The sequence below is a fragment of the Canis lupus genome, chromosome 3 (assembly GCF_011100685.1).
Source record: "Canis lupus familiaris isolate Mischka breed German Shepherd chromosome 3, alternate assembly UU_Cfam_GSD_1.0, whole genome shotgun sequence".
Lineage (NCBI taxonomy): Eukaryota > Metazoa > Chordata > Mammalia > Carnivora > Canidae > Canis > Canis lupus.
The window spans coordinates 41,762,201-41,787,867 of record NC_049224.1 but is presented as its reverse complement, the minus strand read 5'-3'; the positions used below and the strand labels follow the sequence as shown (position 1 = coordinate 41,787,867).

Sequence of the window (25,667 nt, the reverse complement as noted above, 5' to 3'; positions counted from 1 at the left end):
ACCATTGATTTCTCTGTGGGGTTTTTTGTTTTAATTTTTAAGCCTAGCTTATTAGGATTTGTTCCTATTTCTGTATAGCTTGGTGGTCAACACCTGGAGCTAGTATGGCTTCTCTCTTCTGACAGTAGATGCGTGTGGGTTCAGAAACCCATTTAACAATTTAGGCAGTTTCCAAATGTACTCTGTTGTTTTTTGTTGGTCTCTATCTTTTCTCCTCTGTACACATGTGCAAGCTCTCTATAGACCTGAAATTTGTAAATCTACAAATATAGATATATGTGAAGAGTCTATCCAATAGATCGTCCTGTTTTATAGCCCATACCTCCTTGTTAATTTTCTGACCTATCTGCCCAATTCGTTGCTTGCCTCAATCAAGAACATCTCACAGCCTCATAAAATCATTAGCCTCTCTTGTTCACTTGTGACCAAGATTATTACTAATTATTAAGGACAGTACTGGGTGTGGGTTTTTCACCTTTTGCTCCAAATCATGTCAGCTCCCTCCAGCAGTGAAGCTGCTAGTGTTCATACCCTCTCTGCCATACTAGAATTGGGTAGAGGGATGGGAGCCACCCCAAGTGAGCTTACCACATATTTCTGCTCTTCTTTTTTTTTTTAAGATTTTTAATTCATTTATTCATGAGAGACACAGAGACAGAGAGAGGCAGAGACATAGGCAGAGGGAGAAGCCGGCTGCATGCAGGGAGCCCGACATGGGACTCGATCCTGGGACTCCAGGATCACACCCTGGGCTGAAGGCAGGTGCTAAAATGCTGAGCCCCCAGGCGTCCCATTTCTGCTCTTCTTAGTGGAAGTGCTATAGTTTTTCGTAAATACGTGCTTTTCCATTTGTTGAAAACTTTTGGTCAGTTTCCAGAGTACTGAAATGGTTGCTTTTGACAATTTTGTGGAATTTTATAGTTACTTTCTGGGCAGAGGATTTGGCAGCCTCCTCACTGCATCCTACTGGAAGGTACAGCTTTCCTTTTTGTTTCTTTTTTGGTTATGGTTTGCATGACATGTGTTTTTATCACTTTATATTTAATCTATTCATGTATTTATATGTTAAATGGGTTCCTTTTATAGTTAGATCTTATATTTAAATCCAATCCAGTAATCTCTTTTAATTGGTGTCCTCAGGCTCTTTGCTTTCAATGTTCTTATTGACCTCATTAGATTTAGGCCTACCATTTATTAGATTTCTGTTTGTAATCTCTACTTTTGTCTCTATTCCCTCTTTCCTGCCTTTCTTGTTATTATCCAAGTATATTTTAGTATTCTGTTTGAATTCATTTATTGGCTTTTGGGGCTTATCTCTTTTTACCTCAGGTTTATTTCCTCTTTCTTGAATTCAAGTTAGAATCTTAGATAACTTTTGTTTGACTCAATTGCTTTCTAAAAATGTAATTTCCCCCAAAAAAGAAGAAAGAGGGAAACAAATCATAAAGACTCTTAAAGATAGAGAATAAACTAAGGGGAGATGAGGGGAGTTGTTGGGGGATGAGCTGATGAGTATTAAGGAGGGTACTTGCAGTGAGCACTGGGTGTTGGATGTTGTATGTGGGCGATGAATCACTGAATTCTGCTCCTGAAGCCAGAATTGCACTGTATGTTATCTAACTAGAACTTGAATTAAAAACTTGAAAAAAATGTATTTTGCATTAGCTGAGCTTAAGCAAGTATATTATTTAATTGATTATTGAAATTAAGATGCCATATGTACGTAGTCTTAGATTTGCAGCCTGGTATAAAGTGGTCATGAAAATTATATTTGAGTCTACTTGAGAAGCTATTTAATTTTTATTTTTCTTCCTTTCCCACATAATTTCAAAATTTGACAAAATCACTAAATAACAATTGAAAAGGCCTAAATAGTAAGCTACTAAGAATAATATCATTTTTTGTACTTATTCATTTAATATATGCAGTCCAGAATGTTTCAGATTTAATAAAATGCTTTTATTCATCTCACATAGGAAGTAAGAAATGTCAGCTTTTCATTCTTCTTCCCATTCCTCAGTACTTTGACCTTTGGTACGACATTATGTGTTTTCTTTTTTTTGTCAAAAGTTTATTAATTTTAATATCTGAAATATGTGTGCATGTCTGCCAAAGCAGAGTATAAATATTGATGTTACCGCTGTCAAATGTAAATCATCACATTATGGAAAATTTTAAATCATGATCACATATTATTTCTCCATCTCACAATACAGTAAGACAATACTGAATTGAAATGGTGGGCAGTTGGGGCACCTGGGTGGCTCAGGTCAGGCTCAGTCAGTTGAGCTCCTGACTCTTGGTTTCAGCTCAGGTCATGATCTCAGGGTCTTGGGATCAAGCCCTGCTTAAGGCTCCCGCTTAGCATAGAGTTTCCGTGTCCCTCTGCCTCCCCTTCTGCCCCTCCCCCCACTTATACCTGCTCAAGTGTACATTCTCTCAAATAGATAAATAAATAAATAAATAAATTTTAAAAATAAAATAGTGGTAACAAGCCTTAGTAATTTTTGCAGCCACATCAAAACACTATTTTACACATTTAATTATTTTGTAAATGATTAAAATAATTTATTTTGCTTGCTCCCATATGATTTTTAATATTTTTCAAATTTCTTTCAAAATATGGTTTGATACTGCAATTCAGAAGTACTGATATAATTTTAATTTTTTCATAAAAAATTAAGTTTTAGTGTTGGCATCACCATATCTAGAGTTTAATAACCTAGAAACACTAAAATTATCTTTGACCATTTTTTATTTCACTATTTTCTGTTTCCAATCAAGCATACCTCATACTTTTCTTAAAATATCTCTGAAATTCTTTAAGTTTGTCATGTTGCCTCTGTCTAGTCAAATGTCTCCTTGTTTTCTCAGCCTTGAATCTCTTTCCATTCCACTGCTTTTTATATGTCTCATCATTCTAGTTTTTACAAAAGAGCACTGTTATCCTGTATGAATCTTCAGGAGATGTCATGTTCTCACGGCAGTAAGTCCAAACCTCTCTACCCAGTATTCATTATCACTCACGTCTCCACGAAGCCCTTCCTAAGGAACTTATTTCCTACTCTTCTCCCATGGGTGTCTTTGATACTTGTTAGGCTTCAGATAGCTCCTTGTACATGCTGTGCTTATTATTATTTCACTTCTGTGCCTTCCTGATCTTTCAGCCCCACCCCCACACCCAGCCCCTGCTGGCAACACTATCCATTTTTCTTTTCAGCTATTCAAGTTCCTGTCTCCGCCAGTACATTTTGCAAAAGTTTCTCCAACCCCTCATTTACATCTTCTTTCTCTGACCTCCTATCACACGGTATCTCTTTTTTTTTTAAGATTTTATTTATTTTAGAGAGAGAGCAACAGAGCAATGGGGGCATCCATGTGGGTGGGAGGAAGGGCAGAGGGAGAGGAAGAGAATCCCAAGCAGACTCTGTGCAGAGACCCTGATATAATGACCTAAGCTGAAATCAGAGTCCGACACACTTGACCAACTGAGCCACCCATGTGCCCCACACATTGTCTCCCATATGTGCTGTGACTCTCAGTGGCAGAGATCCCAACTGATTCTCTTGGCACCTGGCCCCAGGATATGTAGCTGTTTGGTTGCACTTCTGTCCTATTTCACTCCTGTGGTCACTTTATAAAGTGAGGTGAGGAAGGTTTCTTGTTACTATTTATGCAATGCTAGAACATGATTCTTCCCACAACTTCTTACCCCACACACCCCAAATTAGAAGCATTTTTATGTGTGAATTAGAAAGGTAGATTGGCAGGCATACCTAAATGAAATACTATGCTAATGGAACCAAGAATGAAATTGACTCCCGTGTGCTTCAGTTAGGTTCAAGTAGAACAAAACTCCAATTAAGCATCACAGAGTGTTCCTGAATCCTCCTTACCCATCTTCAACTGCATATATTGCTCAGTATTGGGGAAACTGGGTAATAAAGTGTGAATTTCCTGGCACAAATCCCTTGTAATATTATACAAACAATGAGAAATTAATACATTTTGCACTTCTGTTACTTTTATTAAAACTAGTCACTAAAAATGCTCTGGGTAACAGTCTCCAACAAAGGCTGACAAACTTTTTTCATCAATGGCAAGACTAAATATTTTAAGCTTTGCAGACCACATATGGTCTCTGCCACATATTCCTTTTTGGCTTTGTTGTTGTTGTTGTTGTTGTTGTTGTTGTTGTTTTGCCACCTTTTAAAAATGTAAAAGCCAGTCTTAGCTTGCAGGCAGTATAGAAGCAGACCATGGGCCAGAATTTGCCTCTGAGTCCTAATTTGTCAACCCCTGGTCTGTAGCAGTAAGAACTGTTAATTGGGGATCCAAGAGGACAGAAGACTTTCTGTCTAGTAGAGAAGACATTGCTAACACTAACCCAAGCCCTGAACAAACTGGGATGTACCTGGGAGGGGGAGGTACAATGAAGTGGTAGGAACATGGGAAACCTTACCCTGAGGGAACGGCTCATGGAACAGGGTTAGGATCAGAGAAGACCAAGAAATGGCCTCAATGGACTGCAAGTTGGAAGTTCCGTCATGTGAAAGAAGTAGACTTGCACTACATAGCACATCCTGTGGAGCCTTGAATGGATTGTACTGTCCTGATAGGGTAAATGTCCATTCCCTAGAGATTGCTTAGCAGAGCTTACTCTGCTCAGAGAGCCTTCCTGGCAGTGATTTCTCCCAAAAAAGGATAAAGTACTTTGTAAAGAACTTCCAAACCTTCAGACTTGGTGATTTGGCATAATACAGAGACATTAGTTGTACTCACCACGGAACAGATTACAACAATAGGTACTGAAAATGCGAGAATGTTAAAGCAAACGAAAGGACTTCATTTGGATGGAATGAAAGTAACTCTTCATAGGATGTGTACACTTTGGGTTTTTAAAAAGGAACCACATGGCCAAATATATCTAAAAACATTACCTTCCAGCCATTTCATCTTATTATATTCTTCACCATTATGAAAATTTCCAAAAGACATCCTAATTCTCTGTCCAGAAGTTTTTTTCTGTTTAGTTCATATGAACAAGATATACTTGCTGAGGTACTATTTATGTTTTAAGTCCCTACTATTTACTTAGGTAAATAGTAGAAGGTCAAATAAGAGTAGCAAAGACTTCCAGGTACCTGGAAGTGACTGTGATTATTCTTTTCCTACACTAGCAACAACTTTTGATTCATCGACAAGCAGAAACCATGGAAATAGACTTCTGGCTCATATTCACTACGTTGTGTATCTCCTTTTCTTAGGCAAGCACTCTTTTCCATTAGAAAAAAAAGAATATTCTAGCAGGCTAATTTATAGATACCTACCTCTGTTGGATTCTTTACATACTTTGACATTCATGTCTGTGGAAATTGCTGTAGCTACTGATTTTATTTGTTTTGAACCGTTAACAGTATTGATTCGTTTGATTTAATTAATTTAATCAGGATGCGATTTATCTTAATTTTGATTTTGGTTGTAGAGGTTGGCGATTTGAAGGAGCTGCAGACACTAGACATTTCTACCAATCGTTTGCTAACTTTACCCGAGAGGCTTCACCTGTGCCTTTCTCTGCAGTACCTCACCGTGGACCGAAATCGTCTATGGTGCGTGCCGCGCCATCTCTGCCAGCTGCCCAGCCTCAATGAGCTCTCCATGGCTGGAAACCGTCTTGCATTTTTGCCACTTGGTAAGTGATCGTGTTTGTCTGGCAAAGGAAAAAAAGCCAAAGACCAAAACAGAAAGCCTTTGTGTCCTTGCCTAGGAAGGAGAGAGTAGTTTCCTTCATTCTGTTTATCTTGAATTGTCTCTCTAAATCCATTTTGGTAGTGAACAAAGCATCATTCCCCATTAACAGAGTTTATTTCAATCCAAGATTTCATATTTTAAAACAAATCTGTGCATAAATGTTGTTTAGGGACAAAATACAGGCGATATGAGAGGATTTACTCTGAAAAAGGAATGAAAGCATATATACACACACACACATACACACATATATGTATGTATTATATACATAAGACCATAACATCAACAGAGGGTATTGAGCAATATGAAAGGATAGCAATATGAAAGGATATCTGGTACAAAGATACCCATTTAGATGTTGAATTCTGTGTAGAAAAGTTTGTATTGAGCATCCTAATGATTAGCATTGCCAGATAACCAGACTACACAATTTTAAAAACTTTACAATTGGCTGAACTGCCTGCAGAGCTCGAAATGTCACAGTTGCTAGCAAATAACATATTATTCACTGTAGATTTCTGTAGCCGGCCCATTTTAATAAAAGAATACATTTATTTTCACTGAGAATTAAATTATTTTGTTAACTTGTAAGAAACAAAGGTGCCATTTAAAAAGAAATTAAAATATGAGGCCCCACAGAAACCTAAGCTGTCATAGTAAGCCTCCTATGATTTTACTCATAAAAGCATTTTTTATAATGAATAATTTATCCCTGATGGCAGTGAAGTAAATAATTTACTAGTCTCTGAGAGGAAATATTTTCTACCATAATACAGTACACATATTATTTTCAATTAAAAATAACTGGAAAATGAAAATCAATTTGAATAATACCAAATAATTATCCAATTATCCAATTTAAGAAGATTACTTTCCAATAAATATAATTAAATTCTATACTTATAAAATTAGCAAAATGAAATAAAACTATTTCAGAAGCAAGTTATATTTCTAAGAAACCAGAGCTTTCTTTCAAGTGAGAAAAATATCAAATATAAATAGATTAAAAAACATAAAAGTACTGCTGGATAAACCACAGGTTATAAAACAACTACAACAGTCAAGAACTAAGCTACAAACCCAAAGATCCAGGTTCTAACCTAGATCCCCCCACTTCACAGTGGATGACCTGGAGTAAAGCACCAAAACCTCTCAGAGCTTCATTTACCTTATCTGTGAACCAGAAATAATGTTTATCCTATTGACTCTAGAGTTATTTTGAAGTCTAATAAGATAGCTTATATATAAGAACCATATGCAGACGACCCAACTGAGAAGATAGCTTGTGGATTATCATATCCTGCTTTTTAAAAGTTCTGTCCTCCTTCTCATATTCAAGACCCTCTGTAGTAACCACCAAAACTTGTATTTACCACTTCCTTAGACCTGCTGCCTGTACCAATGCTGACTGCCTACCAAGTGATGGCTAGGATGGCATAGTCAATGCCCATCAGCGAATCAGGGAAAGGGGGGAGGTGGGGTAGTGAAGGATGTGATGATTTGATCTGCATGATGTAGAACTCAGTGGTCTAACGTCACCATTCAGGGTCAAGCTGGACATCCCATTACAAGCAACCATGCTTTGACTCTCAGGTGTTCCCAGAAACAGATTCACTTGTTAAGTCTGGACTTGCCCATACTATTGTTCGTAGAGTTACTATTCTTACTATTGTTACTACTGAGCACATCTATAAGGAGTGTATCCATGAGTGATACCATTGCAACTATTTATAAGAACAATCATTTACTGAATTAGGTATTCTGTTAGGCATGGTACAGACGTTCTCTAATTTAATTATTATAGAACCTGTTATTACAAAACCTATTGACAACCTTGGTTTACAGATGAGGAAATTAAGATTCAGAGAAGTTTAAGTAACCTATCTAGAATCACAACCAGTGAGAGACAAAACTGAGTTGCAGACTCTCTCTGATTCTTAACTCCACAGTTTTTCCACTGTGACATGCTATCTCCACATCCTGGGCATGATCCCTCTGCAGGGGGACTTCATGTGAGAATGGGGCTGAACTTAAGGCATCTGGGTTGCTCAGTAGAATAAGCGCCCAGGTCTTGATTTCGGCTCAGGTCATGATCTCAGGGTCATAAGATCAAGCTCTGCGTCAGGTTCATGCTAGGCATAGAAGCTGCTTAAGGTTATTTCTCTGCCCCTCCACCCACCCCTCTCTCTGTAGTTCTCTTTAAAAAAAAAAAAAAAAAAAAAAAAGGAGTAGGGCAGAACCGTACTGAGCATCTTTCTAGTTGTATAGCCACTTCCAATGTCATTTGGGCAACCATTTTGTATTCAAATACTTCTATGGCCCCTCTCATTGGCCTGATTCAATCTTTATCTCTACTTGCTTAGCAGGATCCGTCTGCCAGAGGAAATGGCCTTGTCTTACTTACCCACTCTGGGAGCCAAGTGCTCCCAGTTACTTGTTTCTAATCTATCATTAGCAGATCCTACAGCAGGAAAAATCTTATAAAAGCTTAGGCCAGAGACCTGTTATCTAGCTCTTTCTTGGGATTAGCCATTCTTACTTTGCCTGGCCTCTTCAACCTCAGTGGAGTTCCTGATTCCTTAATTTTGAAGTTGTGCAGTTTATAACTTATTTTCCTTGTCTTCTTGTTTCTTCTCACATATGCTTTTATCTGAAGCCTAAACCATTCATCCAACAACTGACTCTATCCTGCCAGTGGCTCTAATCCACAGCCCCGTTCTCATGTCTGATACCAATGGTATACTAACCAGAGTGCCATCTAGTTCTGGAACCCTGGTTCAGCCTAGAAACCCATATATACTTGGACTTTTTAAACTAAATGAATCTCATTTACCAGTCTTTAGCCTGTGGGCCCTATCTCAGGTCCAACCAAGCTCCATGCCTTCATCTTGGCCTATTCTCCCTACCTCACTGTAGATCATCCAGCTATGGCTCCTTATTACCCTGGTCATGCCACTCCTTCTTTCCTGTCATTTTAGCAGTGATACAGCCAAACATGTGCTGTGGTGGGATGGCAGTGGTGCTGGGAGAAAAGAGGTCATTCCAGCAGGAACTTGACCATTGTTGATTTGCAGTGCCAAGGAATGGCCTTGTATATTATGCTGAATGCCTATGGCAACAGATGGCCCGAGTGGCAGTAGCTGGTGCAAGGTGATAGAAATGATTGTTACATAGATTGGTAGAAGATAGAGTCCACTACACATTACTGCTCTTCTGCTTTAGCACCTCAGTTATTTATTTGCTGGAGCATCTTTGTTCACTGTGGTAAGTACTGGTTTGGGTGAAGGAGTGGGCGTTTCTTCAGCACTCAGGTTCAGCGGTGAGCAGAGCCTTGCAGATGGGTTTCTGTCTCTAGGTTTATTGTCACCTGCGAAACCTTGCCTGTGTTTGGAGAAGTTTTCCTTTGTGAACTAGTCAATATGGTGTCAAAGAGCTTGAGAGGCAGAGGGATCTGCACTGGGCTCTGAGGAGGGTCTCTCACAACAGTCGGGCTACCATAGCTCTTGAGCCTGGGGCCACGGACAGCCCAGGAGACGGAAGCAATTTCACACTCCTCTAGGTACTATCCCAGCTTGTAAGGCTCATGGCAGGACACATGCCTGTGGATAGGTTTGATTTTACCATAGAAAGATATACAAGCAAGAGGAGGAGGATAAAAATTGTCCACCAAGAAAGAAACAGGCTGCCTAAAGCAATGCTCCACCCTGGTCTCAGACTGATCTTTTGAAACCAGCAGGAGTACAGGGCTGGAAAGCAAATATGACACTGGTGGCCTTTATACCCTGTTTTATTGGGCAAACCTTTGTAAGGAAGTAGATGAGACAACCAGAAATCAGCACCACCTTGAGACAGCCAGAGAGGGCTTCGGGAGATTGGAGACTGGATAATCTGTGAAGATGATGGAAGTGAATCTGAGGAATATCAGCGATCTCCGTGTTGTTCTTGGTTTTGTGGGAGTTTTTGTTTTCTGTTTTGCCTTTTAATACCACAAGGGTGGCTTTGGAAAGGGAATTCAATTAAGTCTTTTGGAGAAAAATAACTAAATCCATAGCTGTCCTTCCACAGAGTTTGTGCACTTGAAACCTTTCTTTGAACTCCTTTCTGATAAACAAGAGCTGTCTAATGCTATGAACTATGGCGGACAGAGTCAAATGAAGTATGTGGCTGCTGGCACTGCCTTTCCTCAGAGAACTGAACTGTTCTTGGAAACCTAGCAAATGGAGATGCCTCTTTACAAGAGTGAGGACGTAACTGTGTATACATGCACACACACATACACATAACTAAAGTTTTCAAATAGAAGTCTCATGTTTAAATGTGATTCTGCCAGCATAGTACAGGAACTCGAAGTCTTATGAAATGGGTAAAATAATACTTCTGTCCTTGATTAGAGGTAGGAGTCCTACTTTGGGGAGTTACTTATTGAATTTGGTTGCTTTACGAAAGAAGGTTGACTTAGAAGAAAAGCCGGTTTTTATGGGGCTTCTTAAAAGAACGTCATATTTCAGCATATTCAAAAAGAACTACAGAAGGTACATGTAGGATGACTTAAATAATATGTAAGACTAGCTAAACCATAATGCTCTTTGAGTACATTCTTTTTAAGATGAAGAGATGCTTCAAGAAAGAAGGATGTTCCTATTCTAATGATACCATAATTGAGTGACAGGTTAGTCTACAAACAGAAACTTTTTCCACAGTGGTGACTATTAATGAGGAAGACAGGGAAACTAATCACTTGAGTCTCATGCTATGAGATCTACTAGAGGTTTTGAAATGACAGTATTGGTTGTTGATTCAATATAGTTCTGCACACTAAATAGCTCCCAGAGTTGTGACTTACCTCTGGGCTTCTGAAAGCATAAGAAAATACAAAGGAAAGTTTTTATTTTTTCCTCTGAGGCTTTTTTTTACCAACTATTCCTGGTTTCTCTTGCATAATTAATAAGTCCGATTATTCAGTAATGTTCACAACTTATTTAATGATGAATAATAGATATAAATACTGTGAGGTCGCCCAGGCATGAATTGGCTGTGGAAGAGCATCCTTTAGTTAGCCCCCAGGAAGTGCTGTGTCATCTAATCTCAATGGTAGTAACTTCTCTAGTTTGAGAAAACGAGAAAGCAAAAGTTCCACCTACGTTAGCAGGTGGAATTTTTTTTAAGATTTTTATTTATTTGAGAGGGAGAAGGAGAGCATGAGCACTGGGGAAGGGCAGAGGGAGAAGCAGACTCCCCATTGAGCAGGGAGCCTGATGCAGGGCCTGACCCCAGCTCATATCCTGAGCTGAAGGCAGTCACTTAACTGACTGAGCCACCCAAGTGCCCCAGCAGGTAGAATTTTTGACTGTTAGATAAACAGTGGACGAATTCTTAACCAAGAACATTTGGCAAATGACACTGAGATGTATAGAATATTCTAGTACATAAACTACATGTAATGAACCCAAAACTTAGCAGAGAATAGCTTTCTGCTAATAAGGGAACTATTTGGGTTTCTAAACCAGTTCTAGAGCTGGTCCTTGGAGATTCTGGTAGTGCAGTATATATTTTCTCCAAGAGTTATGCTTGTGCTTGCAAATGAGATGACCACTCCATTACTGTTATGGGTTGTACACCATGACTTTGATAGGGAGGTAAAACCGGCCTTTTTATCACATAAGAGGAGATCGCTCCCAATTTTCTATAGTAGTTGTAGTTACTTTTTCCTTTATAGGGATTGGATACCTTGTGTAGGAAAAAAAGTAGTTTATGCCAAGTAGGGTGCAGTTTTAGAAGTAGCTTCCAGGGCAGCCCCAGTGGTGCAGCGGTTTGGCACCACCTGCAGCCCGGGGTGTGATCCTGGAGACCCGGGATTGAGTCCCACGTCGGGCTCCCTGCGGGAAGCCTGCTTCTCCCTCTGCCTGTGTCTCTGTCTCTCTCTCTCTGTTGCTCATGAATAAATAAATAAAATCTTAAAAAAAAAAAAAAAAAAGAGAAAGTAGCTTCCAGGCATTTTCTAAACTTATGCTGAAATCCCTTCTCTCATTGCAAATGGTATATAAGACACATAATCTGTTAACTGTACTTGTTTTTTTCTGTGGTTTCTTGTTCTTGTTTGCTATGTGTCAGCTTACAAAGTAGGGAAAGAATTTCTTTTTCCTATTTTTTTTTTTAAATATTTAAGTCAGTGCATGCAGTGAAACTACTCAAACTTCAAACCAGTATAGAAATTAGATGAAAACCGGCTAATAATCCTGTAATCTCAGACTTAGAGATGAATATAAACTGTACTTTGCTGAACGACGAATGTATTTGATCTGCAGTTTGAAGAACTACTGCCTTGAGGTCATTGTTTAATTGAAGTATTTGCAAAGTTTTGTAGTCTTAAATAAGTCAGTGCTTAAAAGTTTGTTCTTAGACATACCAGAAGTCCCAGTGTTTGAAATGAGTAGAAGTTATGATGACTGCTTTCCAAGGAGAGACCCAAACATGCCACTAAAATCATGTAATGTACCGTGTTTTTGTGGGTATTGTTGGGTATGTCTCTAATCAAAGGCAAAATGAAAAGGAGAAGACAAGGGTTTAAAAACAAGGCTCAAAAACTAGTTATGGAAAAAAGTGAGAGAGAATTATCCTGTTTTTGAAGTCCATTCAGACCTTGTTTCAAGAATGAAGTTATTATAACTCTTGTATTTCTTCAGGAAATGGATGTTCAGTGCTCTTTTTGAACTCTATCCTCTTGCAAGTATTTGTAACAAAAATTATCCGCTACTTACTTATCTGACCCTTTTCCACTTTTTTTTTTTTTTTAAGATTTTTAAATTTATTTATTCATGAGAGACACAGCGGGGGATAAGGGGAGACACAGGCAGAGGAAGAAGCAGGCTCCATGCAGGGAGCCCAACATGGGACTCCATCCCAGGTCTCCAGGATCATGCCCGAGGCCCGAGGCAATGCTAAACCTCTGAGCCACCTGGGCTGCCCTTTTCCACTGCCTTAAATGATACCTCTGCTTTGTTTTTTTTCTTTCATCACATTGGGTCTTTACTTTTTGCTTTAAGGTTTTCTTAGGAAGTTAATATGATTATTTAATATGGCTTCTGCAGCATGGGCCAGACATTGACTGTACTATGCTAATGTGTGAAGAGAAAAGTTCACCTACAGTATATTTTTGTCTAAATTTTGGAATAGGATTTAGGGGCGGGAAAGTGATTATTATGAAAAAGTTAGCCCTGTTTTCTTTAATACTATTTTATAATAAGAGAGAACTACTCATTCTTTAAAAGGTACAGATGTGATATTGCTATAATGTCCATACTACCCAAAACAACCTACATATTCAATACAATTCCTATCTAAATACCAATAGCAGTTTTCACGGAACTAGAAAAAATAATCCTAAAATTTGTATGGAACCACAAAAGACCCCAAATCACCTAAGCAGTCCTGAGAAAGAAGAACAAAGCTGGAGATATCATGCTACCTGATTTCAAAGCTATAGGAATCAAAACAGTATGGCACAGGCACAAAAACAGACCTGTTTTAGATCAACAGAACAGGATAGGGAGACCAGAAATAAACCCACATTTAACATGGTCAGTTAATTTCTGACAAAGTGGCCAAGAATACACAACAAGGAAAAGATAGTCTCTTCAAGAAATGGTGTTAGGAAAACTGTATAGCAACATGCAAAAGAATGAAACTGGACAATTTTATTACACCATATATGAAAATAAACTCAGAATAAATTAAAGACATAGATATAAGACCTAAAAGCATAAGACACCTAGAAGAAAACATGGTCATTAACTCCTTTGACATTGGTCTTACTGATATTTTTTGGATCTGTCTCCTCAGGCAAGGGCATCAAGAGCAAAAATAAATGGGATTATATCAAACCAAAAATATTTTGAACAGTGAAGGAAACCATTAACAAAATGAAAGGGCATCCTACTAAATAGGAGAAGATACTTGCAAATGATGTATCTGATAAGGGATTGACATTCAAAATATATAAAGAACTCAGAAAACTCAATATCAAAAAAATAAACAAACTAATCAAAAAATGGGCAAAAGACCTGAGTAGACATTTTTCCGAAGAAGACATACTGATGGCCAGCAGACACATGAAAAGATGCTCAACATCACTCATCATTAGGGAAATAAAAATCAAAACTGCAATTTGACATATCACTTCACACCTGTCAGAATGACTAGTATCAAAGGTAAGAAATAACAAGGATTGGCAAGGTTGTGAAGAAAAGGGAATTCTGCTCATTGTTAGCGGGAATGTAAATTGATGCAGCCATTCAGGAAAACAGTATGGTGGTTTCTCAAAAACTGAAAAATAGAACTACATTATGACCCAGCAATTCTACTTCTAGATATTTATCCAAAGAAAAGGAAAACACTAACTCAAAAAGAGGTATGTACCCTTATGTTCATTACAGTATTACTTCTAGTAGCTGAGATATGGGAACCATCTAAATGTCCATTGAGATGAATGGATAAGGAAGATGTAATATATATGAATATTAGTGATAAAAAAAAAAAGAATGAAATCTTGCTATTTGTGACAACATAGATTGACCTAGAAGGTATCATGCTAAGTGAATTAAGTCAGAGAAAGACACTATATGAATTCACTTATATGTGGAATCTAAAAAACAAGAAAAACTAACAATCTAACAAACTTATAAACTTTCTATGTGGTTTGTTCATAAATATAAAGAACATAGATAGCTACAGAAAATAAACTAATGGTCGCCTGAGTGGAGGCAGTAGAGTAATGAATGCAATAGGTGAAGGAGATTAAGAGGTACAGTCTTCCAGTAATAAAATAACACACAGCAATGTAATGTACAGCCTAAGGAATATAGTAAAAAAATATAGATGTGAAATTCAGAAAAATAAGTAGATATGAAATTTAGAAAAATAAGGATCCCAAATAAGATCCTTGAGCAGGATCTTTCCCAGCAAAGTTTTTGTTAATTTGATTTGGGAACTCAGAGTTTTTTAAATAGTGGCAAGAATGTACAGTACTAGGGAAATCTGGAAGATGTTGTCAGTCTAAAGCAAAAACCTGGAGTTTCTATCAGTCATAGTTTTCAGCAAAGTTCTTCAGGTTTTTTTTGGGGGGGGGGGGTAGGGCAGAAAAAAAAAACAGGTACTAGTCCAGCTGGGCAGCAGCTCAGGAAGAGATACGGATTGAAGACATTGTGCTCTTCACACTGTTTCCATGGCACTGGAAGGCTTGCTGTTTTAATTCCTGAGTCTGCTGGACAGTCAGCATGAAGTCTTCTCTGGGATCTTCTCTGAGGGAATTATTGAATTACTTGGTATTTCTTGAAATTACTGCTGTAAATCTAGACGTCAGAACTACCCCACCAGCTATCTGATCTTTTAAAAGAAGCAAAGAGGGAAAATAATCAAAAAATAAAGAAGCAAAGGGATTTTTTATTCGTCACATATCTCCTTGGCAATATCTCCTGATATCACACCTGGATGCTTGTGCACAGTGCCTGTCCCCTGACAGCCACACCACCCATGCAGCTTGCTAGGGAGTATTGTCTGCTACATTATGTGGGAGTTCCGTGCTTATATGGAAATGATGTGTTTGGGAGGCTGTCTAACTAACATCATGGTGAACCAGGCTGTCTGCTTTTAAATTCTAGCTCTACCATTTAATTGCTGTGTGATCTTGGGCTTAGAAAGGCTAATTAATTTGTCTAAGTCTCAGGAACAAGGTAAAATGAATACCTAATTCACAGCACTATTGTAAGAATTAAATATGATCCATTTAAAACACCTGTGTCACTCATCAGTACTACATAAGCATGTGGTCAACATGAACTATTTTTATTGTTTTGCTAGACTGTTAGAAAGGGTTGGAGCTGTGTATGTCTTCACTTTTGTACCCCAAGCACCTAGCATAGTGTCTAGCTGATGGCTCTTAGTAATTTCTTTGTCATCTAAACTATGCAACACAAAAAGAGATGCTGGGGGAAAAAAGAATTAGAGATGCTGATGCTTGCATATTTAAACCAACAGCAAAAGAAGCCTTTAGTCATTCAAATTCATTAAAATCCATTTATTTTAACAGTTGTGATGATCGATGTTTAAAGCATCTTATTAAATTATAATTCACTGTGAAATCTTACATTGTACAAATTGCATAGATCAGAAAGAATATGATTATGTAAAAGATTTAATGGAGTATGTGTGCATGTGTTTAAAGAAACTAACAGATGTGTCAACTGTACTTCAAAGATTAAAAAAGAAACTAACACTGTTAAGAAAAGTCAGTCTTGGGTAGCCCCAGTGGCTCAGCGGTTTAGCGCCTGCCTTCAGCCCAGAATGTGATCCTGGAGATCCAGGATGGAGTCCCATGTTGGGCTCCCTGCACGGAGCCTGCTTCTCCCTCTGCCTGTGTGTCTGTCTCTCTCTCTGTGTCTGTCATGAATAAATAAATAAAATCTTTAAAAAAGAAAAGAAAAGTCAGTCTTAGGAAAAAGTAGCTGAAAAGTTCTCTTCATAAATGCCATGTAGGTACATTTCAAACTTATTTTAAAGATGATTTTTGGAATACACTATAAATTACTCTGAATTTGTTGTGAAGAAACCCACATTTCATACTTACATTAAAAATGTAATCATGACTCGTAATGTATCTGATTGAACTATGATAATTGTGACATAGATAGTCTTCCAAACAACCTATGTGGATCTATTGCTTTGATGTTGTAGTTTTTGTTCCCCCTTCATTTTTGTAGAAAAGGATACAGCATTCACCTTCTGAAAAAAACAAATGAGTTTTATACTGGTTAAGTATACAGTAAACAGTTGCTGTTAAGTTCTAGCCCATGCTGTCATTCTGTGCTTGCTTTTTTTTCTTATTTTTAAGATTTTATTTATTTATTTGAGAGGGTGGGACGGGGAGAAAGAGAGAACAGGAGTATAAAAGCCTAAGAGCAGGGGGAGGGAAAAACAGACTCCCCACTGAGCTAGGAGCCCTACTCCATCCGGATCTCAGGACCCTGAGATCATGACCTGAGCCAAAGGTAGATGCTTAACCAACTGAGCCACCCAGGCACCCCCATGCTTGCTTTTATAGTATAGTTAAAAGAGCAGTAACCTAAATACACAGAAGCATTTTGTTCCATCCTCAGCCAGAGCCTTGAAGTTGGGGGGAAAGAAAAGGAATTAGAGTTTGTTCAGGACAGCTAGCTTTTGCTAATTTCGAAGTAACAATACTTTGATCTGTGGGCCTGGGGAAAAAAAAGGAGAAATATTGTGGACACGGTACAGCACTTTTAAAAGCCACATGAAAAAGTTCTGTGTTGCTTAGCATCTATGCATATGGACAACTTCCTTACTTTATAAAGTTCATGTACTGAGCATTTTTGCACGGGAACTTTAAAAAATATTATTACCTGGTATTCTTATTGCAAGGTAGTGGTATATTAAAATTAACAGAAGGAAGAAAGCAAACCAGCTCGTTAGCCAGTCCATGAATGGTTTCTTCCAACATTAATTATCAAGTGAAGATTTTCCTCTCTTAAGAACAGAAGAAATATTTCAAAGCTTTTTCAGACAGAAAATACTTGCATTTCAGCCTCATTATGATTAAAAATACCATTCCATTGTGTTTGGGATTTTGCCAGCGGAAGAGTCTTTGGCTGAGAGCATGCACCCTTGAGGCTATCACAGCTCTGCCCTTCCAGCCTGTGACCTTGACGGGTGGTTAAAGTGTCTCAGCCTGCCCAGTAGGCTGTGTGTGCGGGTCAGCTAAAGCAAGACTTGACTGCTTTTTTTTATGATCTTGGACTCTGTTTTGTGATCTCTTTATAGTCAGAGGAGAGAGGTAAAAGACTAAGATGTATCTAGAACCAGTTATTATGCAAGGGATCAAGCTTGGCGTATACATTGTTGAGGCATCATGACAAGCCTGTGAGATAAGTAGTATTGTCTTGTTTTGGAGAAGAGATGACAGGCTAGGAGCATGTCATTTGCCCCTCGTGTCCTGAAGCAGTTAGAAAGTAGAAAGGCAGGATTCAGACACTTTTCTGACTCCATAGCCCACTACATCCTGTGATTCTAGTACTGCTCTTTCTAACTCTGTATGAAATTGTGTTATTTGGAAAGGTTAAGTGTCTATATTAAATTCTCATGTCTGTGTGGTGTTACACTTACTACTGTGTGACAGATTTGATCACAGCTGATTTGAGTTTTCTTTCAGCTTCAGTTGAAAACAGTTCATTCCATTAGGGGCATATATAAAAAAGGACATTCTCCCAAGTGGTCAGGAGATACAAAAAGAATTCTCTGGAATATCAGAAATCTAAAATAAGATCTAAACCAATTAGCATTTTTAAATCATTGACTCTTCATTTTTTTTCCTTATAAAACTAGGATAGGAAGGAAGACCAAGCCATATAAGAAGTAGGCAGCATCAGCTTTTAGCTTTTATTTACTTTTGTATTATGATCTGTGCACGTAGACCATTTCATTTGCACAGGCTCTTTTTGTGTGTATTAGAGGGGAGAGGTGCTTCCTCTGTCATGTCTCATTTTGTGTCCTTGACTCGAAGGGATGAATTGCTGTCTCTAGAGGCTGTTGCCTCCAACTCCTTTCCATGCAATAACTATAGAAAAGTGTTAATGCCTTTTGCTGCATGCTAGGGAGAATTCTCTCTTAATTGGCCTTTTGCTGTAGGGCCATACTTCCAAATATGTCACTACTAATAATGAGAATAATAAAAATTGCCATATATTGGAGAAGGTGTATGGCAAAGATTCTGCTTGATAATGTAGAAACTTTGTTAGTAATTCTCACCAAACTTAAGAGACAGTGTTATTGGAGTGCCTGGGTGGTTCAGTCAGTTGAGTGACTCTTGGTTTTGGCTCAGGTTACCATCTCAGGGTTGTGGAATCAAGCCCCCCCCCTTCAGGGTCCACACCCAGTGGGGAGTCCACTTGGGATTCTTTCTCCCTCTCCTTCTGCCCCCACTCTTTTTCTCTAAAATAAATAAATAAATCTTTTTCTTTTTTTAAGAGCATTGTTTTTTCCTTTATATGATCAGGGAAACTGAGGACACCATTTAGTAAATAGAAGAACAGGTATTCAGATCCAGGCTGTCTGACTCCAAGACTGTTCTTAACAACTTTAATTAGTATTCTGCATGCTTTACCTCTGCATAAGCACAAGTAAAGAATATTTCCTCAAGTCCCATAGGGACTCCAAAGGCAAATCTGAAACCAGGGCTTTTTGCATTTTATCAATGCAGTTTCATTTTGAAAAAAATTTTTACAGTTTTCTATGTGCCTTTAAAGTCCACAGATGTCTATTTGTGATGACAGGATTTGTAGGCACATCAGAGAAGTAATGAAGAAATCTAGAATAAGAATTCTTTGGCTAATATCGAGACCTTTTTCAGTGCAAGTGGATTCTTGGTATTTCTGTCTCTATTTTTTCCATCTATGTTCTATAAATTTGTAGCTCCTTATACCAGTAGATACGTTTATATATGTTTACTAACGTAGCAATACACATTATTTATATGAAGTGTATATTCTTATGCTTAAAAGAATATGGTGATTTAAATTTCACAGATTACATTCACTCTCAGTTGTCATAACAACGTGGTAAGGTTCAGGGACTAGGCACTACTATACCATTTAACGCATTGCAAACTGAAACTCTGTTCACGTGGTTAATAAGTGAAAGAACAGACACATGAACTATGAACAGACAATTCACTAAAAAAAAGTTAAAATGGCCCTCAGACATATTTGAAAACATTCACACTCGTAATTAGAGAAATGCAAATTAAGACAATGCCAAGATATCATTTCTCACCTATCAGGATGTCAAACATTTTTAAATAGGATAATTTGCTTTAAAAATTGAGGTAGTGAGAAAGGCAATGCCTTTATGCATTGCTGGAGGGGAAGCAGACTGGAGGGAAGTACCTCCTTCAGGAGGGAAGTACCAAGAATCTACCCATCTTTTGACCCTGCAAGTCCACTTCAAGGGGTCAATGCTGAGGGTACACCTCCCTTAATACAGACATAGATGGACGCACGGATTCTTATACTGGTATATATTTTATAGGTCTGTCCACTGAGAGATCCTAGAAGCAATGGTACCCCTCTAGTAATGAGCACATGGCACTCAGATCTTGGTTTATAAACACACCCCAATAAAAGGAATCAAGTCTCCTTGGAAAAAGTAGTTGATTTCAGGGCTAGAGGAAGAAAAAAACAAGCTGAGTTTGGAACATTTTGTGTCAGAAAGTAAAGAAGTGCTCAAAAAAGGATGAAAACTTGTTAAGAGAACATAAGACCCAGGCTTAGACTGCTCCTAATTGCCAAAACTGGAACATTTATTTTGACTGATAAATCATAATGGTATTGGGTTTTTTTAGTTCTTATGATAAAATAAATATCCATCAATCCATACTGATATAAAAATCAAATAAATGGAAAGGAAGGGAAGGTTCTGCCTTACAGAATAGCAGTTAATAAATGTAGACAGGGACGCCTGGGTGGCTCAGTGGTTAAGTGCCTGCCTTCAGCTCAGGGTGTAATCCTGGAGACCTGGGATTGAGTCCCACATCAGGCTTCCTGCATGGAGCCTGGTTCTCCCTCTGCCTGTGTCTCTGCCTCTGTGTGTGTGTCTCTCATGAATAAATAAAATCTTTTAAAAATAAATAAAGACAGAAAAATGGTAGTAGAAAATCACCATTCAATAAAAACTACACAGTAAGTGTTGCAAACAAGATCTATTGGTGGATGTTAAAGTTAATATGCAAGATTTTGAGGAGGAACAGGATTTTTTTTTGTTTTTTTGGTTTTTTTTTTTTTTTTTTGGTTGTTTTGTTTGTTTATTGTAAAGATTTTATTTATTCATGAGAGACACAGAAAGAAGGGAGCCCAATGTGGGACTCAATCCCTGGACTGGGATCACACCCTGAGCTGAAGGCAGATGCTCCACCACTGAGCTACCCAGGCATCCCAGGAACAGGATATTCACATAGCCTTGGGATTGTAGTAATCTGAAGGCTTAACCTGGGGCTTGCAGAGGCTGCTTCCAAGATGGCCCCATTCCCTCTCCAGAGATCTGCAGGTGGGCCCTCATAACCAGGAAGTTGTCTTCTTCCAGAATGAATGATCCAAGATAGAGAGCAAAGAGGAAGCCACAGTGCCTTCTGTGGCTTACTGGCTGAAATCACACACTGTTTGTGCCTGTCCTGCTTGTTAGATATTGTTAAGCTACCACACTGGGGAGGGGCATCTCTAGCCAGCAGCCCAGAAATTATTTTTTCTCTGAGAGTTGTCACTTCCCCTTTTGTTGCCTCCCAGCACTCCCAGCTTTGATTACTCTTTTTGTGTCTTACTCCAGTGCTAGTCCTGGACAGGATTATCAGGATCATTGTGAGAGGATGAGCAATGGGAAGGAGGCAATATAGACCCTTCCCTACCCTCTCCCACCAGGAACCCTTCCTCACCTCAGTCTTCTATCACCCCCTTCCACTTTCTGTACCAGATTGTCCAGAACCCATCTGTGAACCCATAAGACTTTCTACAAGCCTCTAAGCAGTGATTGTATTGTATAACAGTTAACAGTTTTTCCTGTCCATCTACATCAATATGATATCTTATTAGTATCTCTATTCCCCAAAGCCTACCATTGTGCCTAAAAAGTCCTTAATGGGTAAATAGGTTTTCTTTAGAAATGTAAATACACTTAAGAACTTCCCAATTCAGTTATCTGGGCCTCTGTTTTTTCCAAACTATAGGACTAGATGGAAGAGCTTTTCTTTCAGCCTGTTGCCTCTTGGCACTAGCAGAACTCCAGAAATTTTTTCAAAGATTGTGTTCTTGCTTCAGGGAGTAGAGGGTTTGGCAAGACTGCTGAGGACTCTGTTTTGTGGTAGTGAAGACAAAGAGCCCCACCCAGTGAGTGCTAGGAGTGGAAAGGAAGGCTGGTCAAACATTCTTGCACACACAGTAGGCAGGAAGGGATTGCCTCAACACTTGGAAGTGTCACTGCTAATACCTATGTTGGGCAGAGAGCACCTTCAGTACTCTGTGCCTCATCTCTTCACCAAGTCCTCTTCCAGCTAGTGCTCCCCACCCCCACCCCAATTCCCAGCTGCTTCTGGAAAACCTCTGGATTCGGTCTCTCCTGGAACACCTGTTCCTGTTGCAGACCCTGCTTTCTGGACCCCCTTTCTCACCTCTTCCCATTCCTGGTACATACTGTTATTTTTTTTTAAGATTTTATTTTATTTATTCACAAGAGACAGAGAGGCAGAGACATAGATAGGTAGAGAGAGAAGCAGGCTCCCTGCCAGGAGCCTAATATGGGACTCATCTCTGAACCGGGATCACACCCTGAGATGCTCAACCACTGAGCCATACTGTTAAATACCAAAAAGTCAACTGAGTACATTTGAAGATTTAATTGGCTTTATTAAATGATAATGGGGCAGCATCCCATCTAGCAAGTTGAAAGGAGCTCCATCAAGTTGCAGAAAAGGAAAGTTTTTAAAGGCAGAGCAGGAGCAGTGAAAAGGAAATTATTAGGAAAGTGCATTGTTTTAGGCAAGGTTGCCCTGCTAAGGCAGAATGGATGGGGTCTAGCAGTAAATTTCCTAGTGCTCACCAGGAAATTCCATATTGACTAGTTAAAGGTTACATTCCTCAGGGAGGTTGAAACTACAATTAGATTAGGTATTAAGGCCCAGTTTGGTGACGCAACCTAGCATAAGTGACTTCATTCTGAGCCTATGGTTTTCTTTGTAACAATACCCATTCCAGTCCTTACTGGCCTACAGGTATTTTCCACCTATTCTTTATTTATTTATTTATTTAAATTCATTTTGCCAACATATAGTATAACTCCCAGGGCTCATCCCATCATATGCCCTTTCTTAGTGCCTATCACCTAGTTACCCCATCCTCCCACCCACCTCCCCTTCTGCAACCCTTTGTTTCCCAGAGTTAGGAGTCTCTCATGGTTTGTCTCCCTAATTGTCCACCTATTCTTCACACCTCACTAGGGGACTGGGATTTAGGGTTCCCTTTACTTCCTCCTCCCTCTTCAGCCTTGGGCAGTTTATCCATTCCTACATCGGCCTAGCTCCAGAGACTTCAGCCCAGCCAGGGCTTGATCCCTATCCCTCCCTGCTCCCCATTCTCTGTCTAGGGGAGGTGAAACACAGTAGGTGATACAGGGGTAGAACTAAGCCTGGTGAGGCTAACCTGCCACTTTTGTTCATATCACCTTTTTTCTGCTGGAGGAAAATGAAAATGAAAATGAATGCAGACTTACAACAAGTAGTATTCTTAAAATTGTTAATAAAAAGTCACAACATTTATGGGGGAAGGAAATTTAATCATATTCTCTTCACAGTTATCTCATTTTATAGTTCAAGAAACCAGATGAGTTGAGTAATTTTTCTATGGTCACATTTTCTGATACAGAATCTAATATTCCACCTGACATAATTTCACACACAGAGTTCAAGTAAATCTGTAACAATTTGTCCTCGAGAATAGAAACTTTGACTCATTCTAATATTATGGATTACATTTACATTTCACACTGTACTGATACGTATTTATAGGAATTATAGTACTTTTCTTTTTAATCCAGATTTAGGTCGATCTCGAGAACTACAATACGTGTACGTGGATAACAACATTCACCTGAAAGGCTTGCCGTCCTATCTGTATAATAAAGTCATCGGGTGCAGTGGGTAAGGCTGATTTCATGTTTTGTACTATAGCTGAACTCTGCCACATTTATTTCAATTTCACTTTTTGATCCTGATGTAACTCAGAAATTGGTAGACTGCCTTGGATCAGATGCCTGTTCAATTCTGTCTTTGGCCTTAATATGCTAAACCAAATACTAGAAGCTAAGAATATTGAGCAAGCAATTTACCGTATTATACTTTGAGTTCAGTCAGTAAGCAAGTTGTTTATTATTTTCTGGTCAAAAATGAATCCATGTATACCTTCATAAACTCCATAGTATCAGTCCCTGAAAGTGGAGGAATCACCATGAACTTAAAAGCTTTCTTTTCTCTACCCTCCACGGCAGTGACAGTTTTACTACAGGAATAGCTCTAGGACCTAGAACTTGACCATTTCAAAATATTTAGAATGCAACATGTGACATAGTCTCTTAATACAAATCATGATCCTAGCAACCAAAACAGATGTTTCCGTTCAAAGGATATGATAGACTTTTATTTTCAGAGCAGCAATAGTCTTTTCTTCTCAGTCCGGTTTGGAAAAGTGGTTTCAGCCTCTCCTTCTAGAATGTTGGGACGGAACCACCTTAAAGTGTTTCCCAGAGTGGTGTGAGATTAATATAGGACCACTCAGCTACCAGAGCCTGTTTAAACGGGCCTGCCTTCCCTCACAGAAACAGCCAAAGGATACTTGGGATACCTTCAAGGCTACTTAGCCAGCATATTTGACTCTGTACTTGTGATTCCAGCACCCTGCGTAACCTGGCTCATACTATATGTAGTTCTGGCAAGAATAGAGATGACAACAAACTTGTGCATAGAAGACAGCCACTCCCCTGTTGGCCTGCCTCCAGGGGATAGGCACTGAGCAGCAATTGCTCCAGAGAGGGCATTCCTAGGACTAGTGGCCTTCCCTTAGGAAAAATTATACCATTGTTATCTTGGAAGAGCCTTCGATGACGCTTCAAAGTGCCCATATAGGCTGATGAAATACAACCCCAGAGATGTATTTCAGAACCTTCTGTGAAGCGGAGATAATAGAATGTGCGGTAGGGTTTTAGCTCAGTGATTTTTCGACAGCTGATCATATGACAGCTGTTAATACTACTCAGTCATTAATCCTAATGAGTTCTTAAAGGATCTGTAACATAGCCTAATTCTTCCAAGTGGTAAGTAAAATACCTTCCATCACCAAGATACGTGGAATGATGCAAGCGTGCTCCAAGGCTGAAGGCAGTTCTTCCCACACCTAAGCCTTCAGAGACTGCACTGAATTAGGAATTCAGACTGCACACAATTAAGGAATAGCTTTTACTTAAGATAAAGAGCCTTCTACTTTGTCATGTATTTGTTGTGTTAGTGACTGCCAGAAAGTTTTACATATGCTGAGTAGAGAGACATTTTTTAATCCTTTACTTGGTATTTGGTAGCAGGAGTATTGAACTTTATAGTTAATTTTCTTTGAGAAATATGCAAATTATTAAGTAGTAGTCTACATTTATTATTATTAACATCTTCCTTTGGAAGTAGCAATAAAAAATAAAACAGTTATTCAAAGGATAGTATAAAATAATTGAGTTTGTAATATTAGTAGTTTTTGGAATAGAGGCAGCTCCACTTACAAATGAACTGTGATCCAAAAAGCATTTTTAGTCTGTTGGTGTAAGTCAGTGCACTTGTTAGAAGCAACTCTGGTGGTTATATTCCTGGCCAACTCATTAAAAGGTCATTTAACAAAAAATAAAATAAAATAAAAAATAAAAGGTCATTTAACCCATTTTGCACCCCCCAAAATTATATGATATTTTATGGCAAAATGTACTCCAAATTCTAATAGATGATGGCTCTGAAGGTTTGGCAACAGAATTAAGGGTCCTTCTTCTTTTTTATCTCTTTTATCTCTCTTGTTGAATATATGCAAAGGGCTTTCCCCGTTCCAAGTCAAAACGGGGCTGCATTGGGAGAAGGAAGGACAAGGAGTAGAACAAGATTCTGAGGTAAACCTGATATATAGAGCAAAAGGGCACTTGAGGCCTAGAAAGTGTGCTTCTTGATTCTGAACAAGAATCTTGGTTCACTTAGCTCATTCAGTTAATATTTATTGAGCAACTACTCTGGTCACTGTGTTAGACAATGGCCATACAGTGATGAGTAATGCAATTTTTAATAT

The 25,667-nt window shown here is 38.6% G+C and overlaps 1 protein-coding gene across 7 annotated transcripts in view; it reads left to right on the top strand.

Annotated features, from left to right (window-relative positions):
- The window catches only part of LRRC28 (leucine rich repeat containing 28), a 159,124-nt gene that overhangs the window by 92,855 nt on the left and 40,602 nt on the right, over window positions 1-25,667 (top strand). For 6 of the 7 annotated variants that reach the window (XM_038532693.1, XM_038532698.1, XM_038532697.1 and 3 more), the window contains exons 6-7: window positions 5,486-5,692; window positions 23,395-23,497. In XM_038532693.1, the coding sequence (XP_038388621.1) occupies window positions 5,486-5,692; window positions 23,395-23,497 (310 nt within the window). The remainder of the gene's footprint in view (window positions 1-5,485; window positions 5,693-23,394; window positions 23,498-25,667) is intronic. The other variant, XM_038532699.1, reaches the window with a different exon arrangement.